The sequence below is a fragment of the Nycticebus coucang genome, chromosome 6 (assembly GCF_027406575.1).
Source record: "Nycticebus coucang isolate mNycCou1 chromosome 6, mNycCou1.pri, whole genome shotgun sequence".
Lineage (NCBI taxonomy): Eukaryota > Metazoa > Chordata > Mammalia > Primates > Lorisidae > Nycticebus > Nycticebus coucang.
Genome location: NC_069785.1, coordinates 32,337,802 through 32,350,232, shown reverse-complemented (window position 1 = coordinate 32,350,232; position 12,431 = coordinate 32,337,802). Strand labels below are relative to the sequence as shown.

Sequence of the window (12,431 nt, the reverse complement as noted above, 5' to 3'; positions counted from 1 at the left end):
TATATTTTTACAGAAAGGAGGGACTTGACTAGCCCAACCTTACTCACACCTCCTGTTTCCAAGAACTGGGTTCCATAGCCATTTTCCTGATTTCCCAAGAGAAGAATTTCCAGAGAGACACCTGCAGCATCTCCCCTGCTCAGTCATGCTCCTGTTGCTCCTGGCAGTACTGGGGATGATTTTTGCCCTGCGTGAGTAACATTCCATTATGGTCCCATGTTCTATAGAAGTTAACTGTTTTCTGTTCAAATCCTAGTAGACATGCTTTTCATAGACAAGCCTGCACTGCTTTCACTGATACAACATTAATTTTTCAGGAGATGCCAGAGCCCAGTCTGTGACTCAGCAGGTCGGCCCTGTCACTGTCTCTGAGGGAGACTTTCTGGAGTTGAGATGCAACTATTCATATGGTGCTACTCCTTCTCTCTACTGGTATGTCCAGTACCCAGGCCAAGACCTCCAGCTTCTCCTCAGATACTACTCAGGGGACCCCATTGTGAAAGGCATCAATGGCTTTGAGGCGGAATTTAGGAAGAGAGAATCTTCCTTCAACTTGAGGAAACACCCAGTGCATTGGAGTGACTCAGCTGTGTACTTCTGTGCTGTGAGTGCCACAGTGCCTGGGACTGCAGGGGGAGCTGAACACAAACTTTGTGAGGATGCTAGGGAGGGTGAGTGTCTGAAAGATTTTGAATTCTGACAAAGTAGAAGCCATGGTGTTCTTACTTCACAGTATGGAGGTTCTCAGAGATTTGCTGTGCAAGCTAGCATGAGACTGATACACTATAATGGTGGGTATGGGTATTGTGATGTGGCACAGAAGAATTTTGCTTTCCATTCATCATTTTGTTCTTCAGTGATCCAAAATGAATGCAAGCCACCTTTTGTAGGCATATCTTCTTGAATACTTAACTGCTTCCCCAACTAGTTCATTTCAGGGTAGTTTTCTTAGAGTCTTTTTTTCTGGCTCCTCTCAATATAATAGCATGTTCATATAGATTTTAATAATTTATTGGGAATATTGAAGAAAGAAGAATGAATAACTCAAATTCTTCAGTATTTTTTAAAGGACTATTAAGGAGAGAGGGGATGGTAAATTTAGATGCCACGTTCCATTAATTTTACATTAAAACTTATTTTATTTTTCCCAGTTGTAACAATTGATTCTTATTCTTTTGGTATCTTACATTCTCCAAATGCACATCAGAAATATTCAAAACTGAAGGGATAGTAACTTTTGCCAATGTTGTTTTTGTTTTCTTTTTTATTATTGTTGTATTTTCAGATGATTTGACAGTTGGGATATTAGAAATCAATTCTCATATGTTTAAAATTGCTACAATTTTTTTTTACTCTTTTTAAAAAATTAAATCATAGCTGTGTACATTAATGCAACTATGGGGTACAATGTACTGGTTTTACATACCATTTGAAATATTTTCATCGAACTGGGTAACATAGCCTTCACTGCATTTTCTTAGTTATTGTGTTAAGGCATTTATATTCTACACTTAGTAAATTTAACATGTTCCCTTGTAAAATGCACCGTAGTTGTGTTCCCACCAATTACCCTCCCTCTACCTATCCTCCCCAACTCCCTCCCCTCCCTCTCCTCTTTCCCCTTTTTCTTGGGGTATAGTTGGGTTATAGCTTTCATATGAAAGCTATAAATTGGTTTCATAGTAGGGCTGAGTACATCAGATACTTTTTCTTCAATTCTTGAGATACTTTGCTAAGAAGAATATGTTCCACCTCCATCCATGTAAGAATCAGTTACTCTGGGTTGAAGTCTCAGCTGTGGAGAAATACCAGCAATTAAGGCCCCCCCCGCCAAACAACAATTGGAAAAGGTAAATCAAACCTTCCCACAACCACACACCCAGGGTACCACTTGGATAGTCCTTGGGTGATTGGCCCAGTTCAAGAGGTCCAAATCAACTGTCTCAGTCAGCACCTATCTCAGGTGGGAGAGTTCAAAATGTCTCCAGCAACTAGATAGCAGGGATCTGCTGGAAGCTCAAGTATGACTCACTACGGTGCTCTGTGAGGTCAGAAGGATCCACTCGGCAAATAAATTAGTCTTGGAAGACTAATGCCTCCTTCCCCACCTTGCACCTCTGTCACACCCAGTCACTGATAACCTTTCAGGGCTGTGACCCAATTCCCTCCAATGAGCAGATGCTCCAGGGGTTTGTGCCTGCCTGAGTCACAGGGAAATCTATGTCTCCTCAGTCAGACTGCTGCTCTCTGCCACTATCTGGTAGGGGGAGGTGAGGTCTGACAATCTTGGGTGCTTAATGGAGGCTGGGGCGATTCACTCAGTTCTAGCCCGGTCCCAGTTGATGTTGCTGACAGAACAGAACAACTTCACAGAATTTGTTTCTGTCCCAGCTATATTCCCCTGCAGATCAAATGCTGTTTGAGTTCACAGAAACTGCGACTCAGGCCCGGTCTGTGCCGCTGCCTGATCTCTGCTGCAGTTTGTGTTGGGGTGGCTGTCACACTCGGCTGTCAGTTTCAGCCTCTGCCTGCCCGCCTTTGTCTCAGCTATGATCCCCTGAGGGCCGGGTGCATCTTAGGCTCAGTAAAGCGGTCCTCTGGGTCAGCCCTGCCCTGGGAGTCTACCATCTCTGCATGTGCATATTCTAGTCCAGGGGTCCTCAAACTGTGGCTCGTGGGCCACATGAGGTGGTGTGATTGTATTTGTTCCCTTTTTTTTTTTACTTCAAAATAAGAAATGTGCAGTGTGCATAGGAATTTGTTCATAGTTTTTTTTTTTTAAACTGTAGTCCGGCCCTCCAATGGTCTGAGGGACAATGAACTGGCCCCCTGTTTAAAAAGTTTGAGGACGCCTGTCTAGTCCATGTGCTCTGCCCAGGCCCATACTGCCTCAGGCATACCCTTTACTCATGGGGCCTGCATTTCTTTCCCAGATCTGTTCTGCCAGTGGCTGCCATCGGAGAAGATGCCTGGCCTCCTCTGGTTGCCCAGAGAGACAGGGGGTGCCTGTCCAGAATACCCCCAGGGGTGTGAGCCCTATTACTCCCACTGAAGCTGCTGCTCTGTGCCTTGGGGCACCGCTGCTCCTGTATGGTTCCATTTCAGTTGACCATCTTCTCCCTATTCCTGAGCCACAGAATCAGCACTGACCAGCAGCATTCCATGCCCTGTCCACACCTCTCAAGAACATACCCAAGAATCTGGACTCCATGGGGGACAGGCTTCCAGACCTCAGGGTGAGAGTTGAGGGGAGTGCTGGGAGTTCAGAATTGTAGGTAGAGAATATATACAGTTTTATGCCTGGCCTGAGAGTGCCATGGCAACCTAGTAGGGGAAGGAGGTCTGGTTTTGAGAGGGTCTCTCCCATGGGATAAAATGGGAGGATATTTGAACTTTGCTTGCTTGTTTGTAGAAAGTGTGCTGCGAGTGTTCTAATGGGGGAGGGGACTCCCGTCCACTTGGCGATGGATTCTTTTTTTATATTTTTATTTATTTTTATTAAACCATAGCTGCGTACATTAGTATGATCGTGGGGAACCATACACTTGGTTCATAGATCGTTTGACACATTTTCATCACATTAGTTAACATAGCTTTTGTAGCATTTTCTTAGTTATTTTGCTAAGACCTTTACATTCCACATTTACTAGGATTCACATATACCCTTGTAAGATGCACCGCAGGTGTAATCCCATTAATCCCCCTCCCTCCCCCTCCCTCCCCTCCCTTTCCCCTTTCTCCCTATTCTTAGGCTATAACTGGGTTATAGCTTTCATGTGAAGGTCCTACATTAGTTTCATAATAAGGGTGAGTACATTGGGTACTTATTCTTCCATTCTTGAGATACTTTACCAAGAAGAATATGTTCCAGCTCCATCCATGTAAACATGAAAGAGGTAAAGTCTCCATCTTTCTTTAAGGCTGCATAATATTCCATGGTGTACATATACCACAATTTATTGATCCATTCGTGGATCGATGGGCACTTGGGCTTTTTCCATGACTTAGCAATTATGAATAGGGCTGCAATAAATATTCTGATACAAATAACTTTGTTATGGTGTGATTTTTGGTCTTCTGGGTATATGCCCAGTAGGGGGATTACAGGATTGAATGGCAGATCTATTTTTAGATCTCTAAGTGTTCTCCATATCTCTTTCCAAAAGGAATGTATTAATTTGCATTCCCACCAGCAGAGCAAAAGTGTTCCCTTTTCTCCACATCCACGCCAACATCTCTGGTCTTGAGATTTTGTGATATAGGCTAGTCTCACTGGAGTTAGATGATATCTCAAAGTAGTTTTGATTTGCATTTCTCTGATGATTAAAGATGATGAGCATCTTTTCATATGTCTGAAGGCCATGCGCCTGTCTTCTTCAGAGAAGTTTCTCTTCAAGTCCCTTGCCCAGCCTGCGATGGGATCCCTTGTTCTTTTCTTGCTAATGCGTTTGAGTTCTCTGTGGATTCTGGTTATTAAACCTTTGTCGGAGACATAACCTGCAAATATCTTCTCCCATTCTGAGGGCTGTTTGCTTGCTTTACTTACTGTGTTCTTGGCTGTGCAGAAGCTTTTTATTTGATCAAGTCCCAGTAGTATATTTTTGAAGCAGCTTCAATTGCCTGGGGGGTCCTTCTCATAAAAAACTTGCCCAACCCAATTTCTTCAAGGGTTTTCCCTACACTCTCTTCTAGTACTTTTATAGTTCCATGTCTTAGGTTTAAATCTTTAATCCAGTGAGAGTCTATCTTGGTTAATGGTGAGAGGTGTGGTCCAGTTTCAGTCTTGTACAGGTTGCCAGCCAGTTCACCCAGCACCATTTGTTAAATAGGGAATCTTTTCCCCACTGAATGTTTTTAATTGGCTTGTCAAAAATCAAATAGCGGTAAGTAGCTGGATTCATCTCTTGGTTCTCTATTCTGTTCCAGACATCTACTTCTCTGTTTTTGTGCCAGTACCATGCTGTTTTGATCACTATCGATTTGTAGTATAGTCTGAGGTCTGGTAGCGTGATTCCTCCTGCTTTGTTTTTATTTTTGAGTAATGTCTTGGCTATTCGAGGTTTTTTCTGATTCCATATAAAATGAAGTATTATTTTTTCAAGATCTTTAAAGTATGACAGTGGAGCCTTAATTGGGATTGCGTTGAAATTATATATTGCTTTGGGTAGTATGGACATTTTAACAATGTTGATTCTTCCCAACCTACCATGAGCATGGTATATTTTTCCATTCGTTAACATTCTCAGCTATCTGTTTTCTTAGAGTTTCATAGTTCTCGTCATACAGATCTTTCATGTCCTTTGTTAGATAAACTCCCAAGTATTTCATCTTCTTTGGCACTACTGTGAATGGGATAGAGTCCTTAATTGTTTTTTCAACTTGACTATTGTTGGTATATATAAAGGCTACCGATTTATGAATGTTGATTTTGTAACCTGAGACACTGCTGTATTCCTTAATCACTTCTAAGAGTTTTGTAGTAGAGTCCCTAGTGTTTTCCAGATATACAATCATATCATCTGCGAAGAGCAAAAGTTTGATCTCTTCTGACCCTATATGGATACCCTTGATCGCCTTTTCTTCACTAATTGCGGTGGCTAAAACTTCCATTACAATGTTAAAAAGCAATGGAGACAATGGGCAGCCTTGTCTGGTTCCTGATCTGAGTGGAAATGATTCCAATAACTCCATTCAATATGATATTGGCTGTGGGTTTGCTGTAGATGGTCTCTATCAGTTTAAGAAATGTCCCTTCTATACCGATTTTCTTGAGTGTTCTGACCATGAAGGGATGCTGGATATTATCAAAAGCTTTTTCTGCATCCATTGAGAGAATCATATGGTCTTTGTTTTTTAATTTGTTTATGTGCTGGATTACATATATAGATTTACGTATATTGAACCACCCTTGAGACCCTGGGATAAAACCGACTTGGTCATGATGTATAATTTGTTTGATGTGTTGCTAGATTCTATTTGTTAGGATCGTGTTGAATATTTTTGCATCTATATTCATTAGTGATATCGGTCTATAATTTTCTTTTCTTGTTGGGTCTTTTCCTGGTTTGGGGATCAGGGTGATGTTTGCTTCATAGAACGTGTTGGGTAGTCTTCCTTCTTTTTCTACCTTTTGGAACAGGTTGAGTAATATAGGTACTAATTCCTCTTTAAAGGTTTGGTAGAATTCTGACGTGAAACCATCTGGTCCCGGGCTTTTTTTTTTAGGGAGGTTTTGTATGGTTGATGCTATTTCCGAACTTGATATGGGCTTGTTCAACATTTCCACTTGATTCTGGCTAAGTCTTGGAAGGTGACGTGCTTCCAAGTATTGGTCAATTTCCTTCAGATTTTCATATTTCTGAGAATAAAGTTTCTTGTAATATTCATTAAGGATTTTTTTGATTTATGAAGAGTCTGTTGTTATTTCATCTTTCTTGTTTCTGATTGATGAGATTAGAGATTTTACTCTTTTTTTCCTGATTAGGTTGGCCAAAGGTTTATCTATTTTATTAACCTTTTCGAAAAACCAGCTTTTTGATTTATTGATCTGTTGTATTATTCTTTTGTTTTCAATTTCATTTAGTTCTGCTCTAATTTTGGTTATTTCTTTTCTTCTACTGGGTTTGGGGTTGGAATGTTCTTTCTTTTCCAGTTGCGTGAGATGTCCCATTAAGTTGTTAACTTCCTCTCTTTCCGTTCTCTTGAGGAAGGCTTGTAGTGCAATAAATTTCCCTCTTAGAACTGCCTTTGTGGTGTCCTAGAGGTTCTGATAGTTCGTGTCTTCATTGTTGTTTTGTTCCAAAATATTGGTGATTTCTTTCTTAATCTCATCTCTGACCCAGCTATCATTCAGCATACGGTTATTTAATTTCCATGTTTTTGTATGAGTATGCAGATTCCTGTTGTTACTCAGCTCAGGTTTTTTTCCATGGCAGTCCGAGAAGATGCATGGAATAATTTCTATTCCTTTAAATTTACTAAGGTTAGACTTGTGACCTAAGATGTGATCGATTTTGGAGTAAGTTCCATGGGCTGATGAGAAGTATGTGTATTCAGTTTTGTTAGGATGAAATGTTCTGTAGATGTCTGCTAAATCCAAATGTTGGATGGTTAAGTTTAAATCTAAGATTTCTCTGCTCAGCTTCTTGTTGGAGGACCGATCCAACACTGCCAGGGGAGTGTTGAAATCTCCGACGATTATGGAGCTGGAGGAAATCAAGTTACTCATGTCTGTTAGAGTTTCTCTTATAAATTGAGGTGCATTCTGGTTGGGTGCATAGATATTAATAATTGAGATCTCATCATATTGAGTATTGCCCTTAACAAATATGAAGTGACCATTCTTGTCCTTCCTTACTTTTGTTGGTTTAAAGCCTATTGTATCTGCAAATAAAATTGCAACAACTGCTTTTTTCTGATTACCATTTGCCTGAAAGTTGGACGACCATCCTTTCACCCTGAGTCTGTATTTGTCTTTTAAGTTAAGATGTGACTCTTGTATGCAACAAATATCTGGCCTGAGTTTTTGTATCCAATCAGCTAACCTATGCCTCTTTAGAGGACAGTTTAAGCCATTCACATTAATGGAGAATATAGATAAGTGTGGTGAAGTTTTGGGTATTGAGTTTTTCAAAAGTCCAGTCGGCAGTTTTAATCCTTTCACCAGTGTGGAACTTGGAGTTTGATCCGAAGTTTCTGAGTGAGTTCACTTTTGTGGTATAGGATTGGGTTGGTCATTATGGAGGATAGGTCTGAGAATATCCTGAAGAGCTGGTTTTGTTATGGCAAATTTCTTCGACATATGAATGTCATTAAAGTATTTAATTTCTCCCATCATAAATGAAAGTCAGTTTAGCTGGATACAAGATCCCGGGTTGAAAGTTATTTTGCTTTAGGAGATTAAAAGTCGGTGACCACCCTCTTCTGGCTTGAAAAGTTTCAGCAGAGAGATCTGCAGTCATTCTAATATTCTTCCCTTTGAAGGTAATGGTTTTCTTTCTCCTGGCAGCTTTGAGGATTTTTTCCTTTATATTTACTTTAGTGAAGTTAATTATGATATGCCTGGGGGATGTCTTATTGGGGTTGAGTCGTGCTGGGGTCTGAAGCTGTCTGCTATCTGAATTTCAGAATCTCTAGGCATGTCTGGAAAATTCTCTTTCATAATTTCATGTAGAATGGCCTCTGTGCCCAGCGAGGCCACTTCATCTGTTTCTGGAACCCCTATGATTCAGATATTCGCCTTCTTCGAATTATCCCAGAGCTCTCAGAGCGAGTGATCCATTTTGCTCTGCATTTCTCTTCCTCTTTGAGAGTTTGGGAGCATTCAAAGGTTTTATCTTCGATGTCAGAAATCCTTTCTTCTGCTTGCTCCATTCTGTTGCTGAGGGATTCTACTGTATTTTTTATATCTTTGAGGGCTGCCAATTCTTGCTTCAGTGTGTCTAAGTCTTTGGTGGTTTTGTCTTTAAATTCATTAAATTCTTGAGACGGCTTTTGAATTTCTCCTGGAATTCCTAATTCCACTTTGTTAATCTTGTCTGCAATCCAAATTCTGAATTCAATTTCTGACATCTCAGCCAGTTGTTTATGAATGGGATCTTCAATTGCATCTGCCATATCTTTCCTTGGGGGGGTTGATCTATTCTGGTTATTCATCTTACCAGAGTTTTTCTGCTGATTCCACCCCATGGTTGTTTTACTCCCTCTGATTTTTTCCCCTGGAGCTTTGTTGAAGGCCTGTACAGTGTTGTGGCCTGAGAAACTGGGGCCCTGTCTGGTGTGGTGGGGCTAAATGGTTCTGTCTTGTTTTCAGCTTGTTTCTGTTCCACCCTAGTGAAACAGATACTTTGGATTTAAGTCTCAGCTGTGGAGAAATATCAGCAATTAAGTCACCCCGCCCCCCACCGGCAAACAATTGGAGAAGAAAAATCAAGCCTTCACCGTGCACCCAGGGCACCACCTGATATGTCCTTAGGTGATTGGTTCAGTTCAAAAAGGTCCAAATCATTTGTCTCAGTCTGCACCTGTCTCAGGTGAGAGAATTTAAGAGGTCTCTGGGCACTGGACCACAGGGGTCTGGTGACTACTCTGGTGTGGCTTGCTCCAGTGCTGCGTGGAGTCAGGCGAAGCCACCCAGCCAATAAATCAGTCTGGGAAGGTTGCTGCCTCCTTCCCCACCTTGCACCACTTCACATCCAGTCACTGATAGCCCTGCAGTTGACTGACCCAGTTGCCTGTAGTGAATCGGTACTCCAAGAGTTTGTACCTGCCTGAATCACAAGGAAGTCTGCCAGGCCGCTGCGCTCTGCCTCTCTCCAGCAGGAGGAGGTGAGGCCTGACAACCTCGGGCACTTGATGATGGTTGAGGGGTTTTCACTCAGGTCCAGTCTCACCCCTGATTAATGTTACTGACAGAACAGAACAGAACAACTCTGCGGTTCCCCTGCAGAAGAGAAGCTGAATTGAGCTCCAAATCAGCTTGTCTTTGCTCCTGTATTTTCTATAGGCTGACGATCCCCTGAGGGCCAGGTGCATCTTAGGTTTAGTAAAGTGGACCTCTGGGTCAGCCCCACCCTGGGAGTTTCCCTGGTTTGCAAGCTGGAGTTGCCTCAGGCAAACTCAGAGTCTCTGGTTGCCCAGGGAGACAGGGGCTGTGGCTTCAGAATATTCGGTAGTGAGCCATATTGCTAGCAAAAGAGGGCCGCTGCCCTATGGCTCAGGCAACGGACGCTCCGGTGTAGCTCCCCTCCAGCCAACCCTCGTCTCTCCGCTCCCGCACCGCAGAGTCTGCACCGACAGGCTGCAGCCCAGCACTGTCCACACCCCTCGAACAATTGCCCAAGAGTCTGGACCTCTGGGGGTCAGGCCTCCGGACCTCGGAGCGACAGCAGAGGGGAGCGCGGGGAGCGCTGGGAGCCTGGGGCTGCGGGCAGAGAACACACAGAGCTCCACACAGTTTTATGCCTGGCCGTATTGTCACCAAAAGATGGCTGTCGCACTGTGCCTCAGGGAACTGCCACTCCGGTGCAGTCCCGTCTCTGCCAACCGACCGGGACTGGCCTCCAGACCCCAGTGTGAGCGAAGGGGAGTGCTGGGAGCTCAGAATTCCAGGTAGAGACTATATACAGTTTATACAGTTTTATGCCTGGCAGCAGGATGCCGTGGCACCCTAGTAGGGGAGGTAGGTCCAGTTTTTAGGGAGTCTCTCCCATGGAGTGTAGTGTGAGGACCTTTGAACTCTGCCCGGTTGTTTGTGGGGCATTCTGAGCCGTTCCCATGGGGGAGGGGACTCCCGTCCACTTGGTGATGGATTTTGTACCTTTTGTTTGTATCCTTGTGGTTGCAGCTCGCCTCAGAGGGGTTGACATGCGTTCTACAACCTTCTCTCTTAGTGCAGCTCAAATCCACCAGGTTACTTGCTGAATTTTTATCCTTTAACTCTCCTTCTGAACAGGAGCCTCTGTGGAAAGCTGGCTTCAGTCAGCCATCTTGTCTCCTCCCCCCCCAAAAGGACCAATTTGAAATATTTTCATCAAACTGGTTAACATAGCCTTCATGGCATTTTCTTAGTTATTATGTTAAGACATTTATATTCTACACCTAGTAAATTTCACATGTACCCTTGTAAGATGCATCGTAGCAACTTCTTTAAATTAATACTCACTTCATTCTTTTAAATTTGAATCTATTGACAAATGCATTTAGTGTAACCAGGTTTCTTGTACCCTCAGTGAATCCCCAACAATAAAAATAAAAAAAAATTTTTGAATCTATTTAATAATTAAAATGCTATTGTGATATTTTTTCATACAAAATTTTAGCCTATCCTCCCCTCAAATGAGCCCTTTATCACCATAATAATACCCCAGCTTTAGTTAACTACACATTTTTACTGAATATGCAGTTCCTTTGATGTCTGTTTTAAGTAGCCTCTGCATGTGGAAAATATCTATTTTCAACACCTTCAGAAAGGTTTTCTTTGCTTTTTATCTACTGTTTAATAGAACAAATCTGCCATGAGGTGTTCAAAATACCTAATCTTCCTTTTCTCTCTCAAAAGACATGTTTATGGAGAAGCTTGAAGGTTCTTTTTGTATGAATCTTTAACTTCTGAGTTACTATTTGTTCACCAAGAGTTTACATAGACACCAGCTCTAAATTACTTCTAAAGAGAAGAACAAGATTCTCATTTCTTTTGTAATTTCTCTTCTCTTTCCTTACTTTGTCTCCTGTTTTGCTTTTTCTTATCTCTTATTTTTATTTTTCTCTCTGTCTTCTTGCAAAGGTGCACATTCTCTTCATTTTCCTATTTATTTCCTGAAATACCATTTGGGAATATGGTGTGCACCTGTAGTCCTAGCTACTTAGGAGGCTGAGGCAAGAAGATTATTCGAGACCAGGACTTAGACATTACAGTGAGCCACTATGATTCCAGTCTGAGCAACATAGTGAGAATATCTCAAAAAAAAAAAAATTCTTTTTCCCTTCTTTCTGTCTCTACATTATCTTAAGAGAACACAAGTCATTTAAAACTTCATCCACTCAGCATGTACAGACTTGTTTCTTTTCCCTTGAACACCAAATTCCTCCATTAAGTCTCTCATGGGAAGTGTAAATGTCCACAGGTTGGCCCAGTAAAGGGACTAAGAAGCACTTGCTACTTAACAGTCAAGTCACCCACCCCACCCTGTGTGGTCTCTAGGGGGCAGTGCAGTGTAAGGTTTATCCCAGTACAAGAGTTGGTGCAGGCTTGCTCCCCACAGAGGTCTGGGGAGCTAGACCAGGAGTGTGCTCAACAGAGAGAAGATACAGGTGCCAGGAATCACTAGGTTTCCTGAAAAACCCTGTGTTGATACAGGGGATGCTGATCCCTCTCTAGAGCACAGTCTCTGAGGTGGGTTTGTATCCCCAGGCAAGGAGGTCTGGGAAGGAATCCTCAGCAAGCTCAGCTGGAGCCATGACTTCCGCATGCATCTTGACACTTGTGCTTCTCTTCATGTTGAGTGAGTAAACCCTCTGACCATATCCACTTATATAGTCCACTTACATTCTCTTCATCAGCTTCACTAACATGCAATCTGAATTAATTTGCAGGTGAACTGAGAGCTCAGTCAGTGACTCAGCCGGACGCTCAGATTACTGTCTCTGAAGGGAATCCTCTGACTGTGAAATGCACCTATTCAATTTCTGGGAGCCCTTATCTCTTTTGGTATGTCCAGTATCCCAAGGAAGGCCTCCAGTTTCTTCTAAAATACATCACAGGGGACAACCTGGTTAAAGGCAACTATGGTTTTGAGGCTGAATTTAATAAGAGCCAAACCTCTTTTCACCTGAAGAAAACATCTGCCCTTTGGAGTGACTCTGCTGTGTACTTCTGTGCTGTGAGTGACACACTGATGAAACTTCAAGGGAAGCTGAACAGAAACGCTTGA

General features: G+C 42.4%; 1 gene segment (V, D, J or C); it reads left to right on the top strand.

Annotated features, from left to right (window-relative positions):
• Nucleotides 1–12,431, top strand: LOC128588631 (T-cell receptor alpha chain V region PHDS58-like). The segment is given in 3 exon segments: nt 1–191; nt 318–671; nt 12,094–12,431. Coding segments are annotated over 3 exon segments (738 nt in total).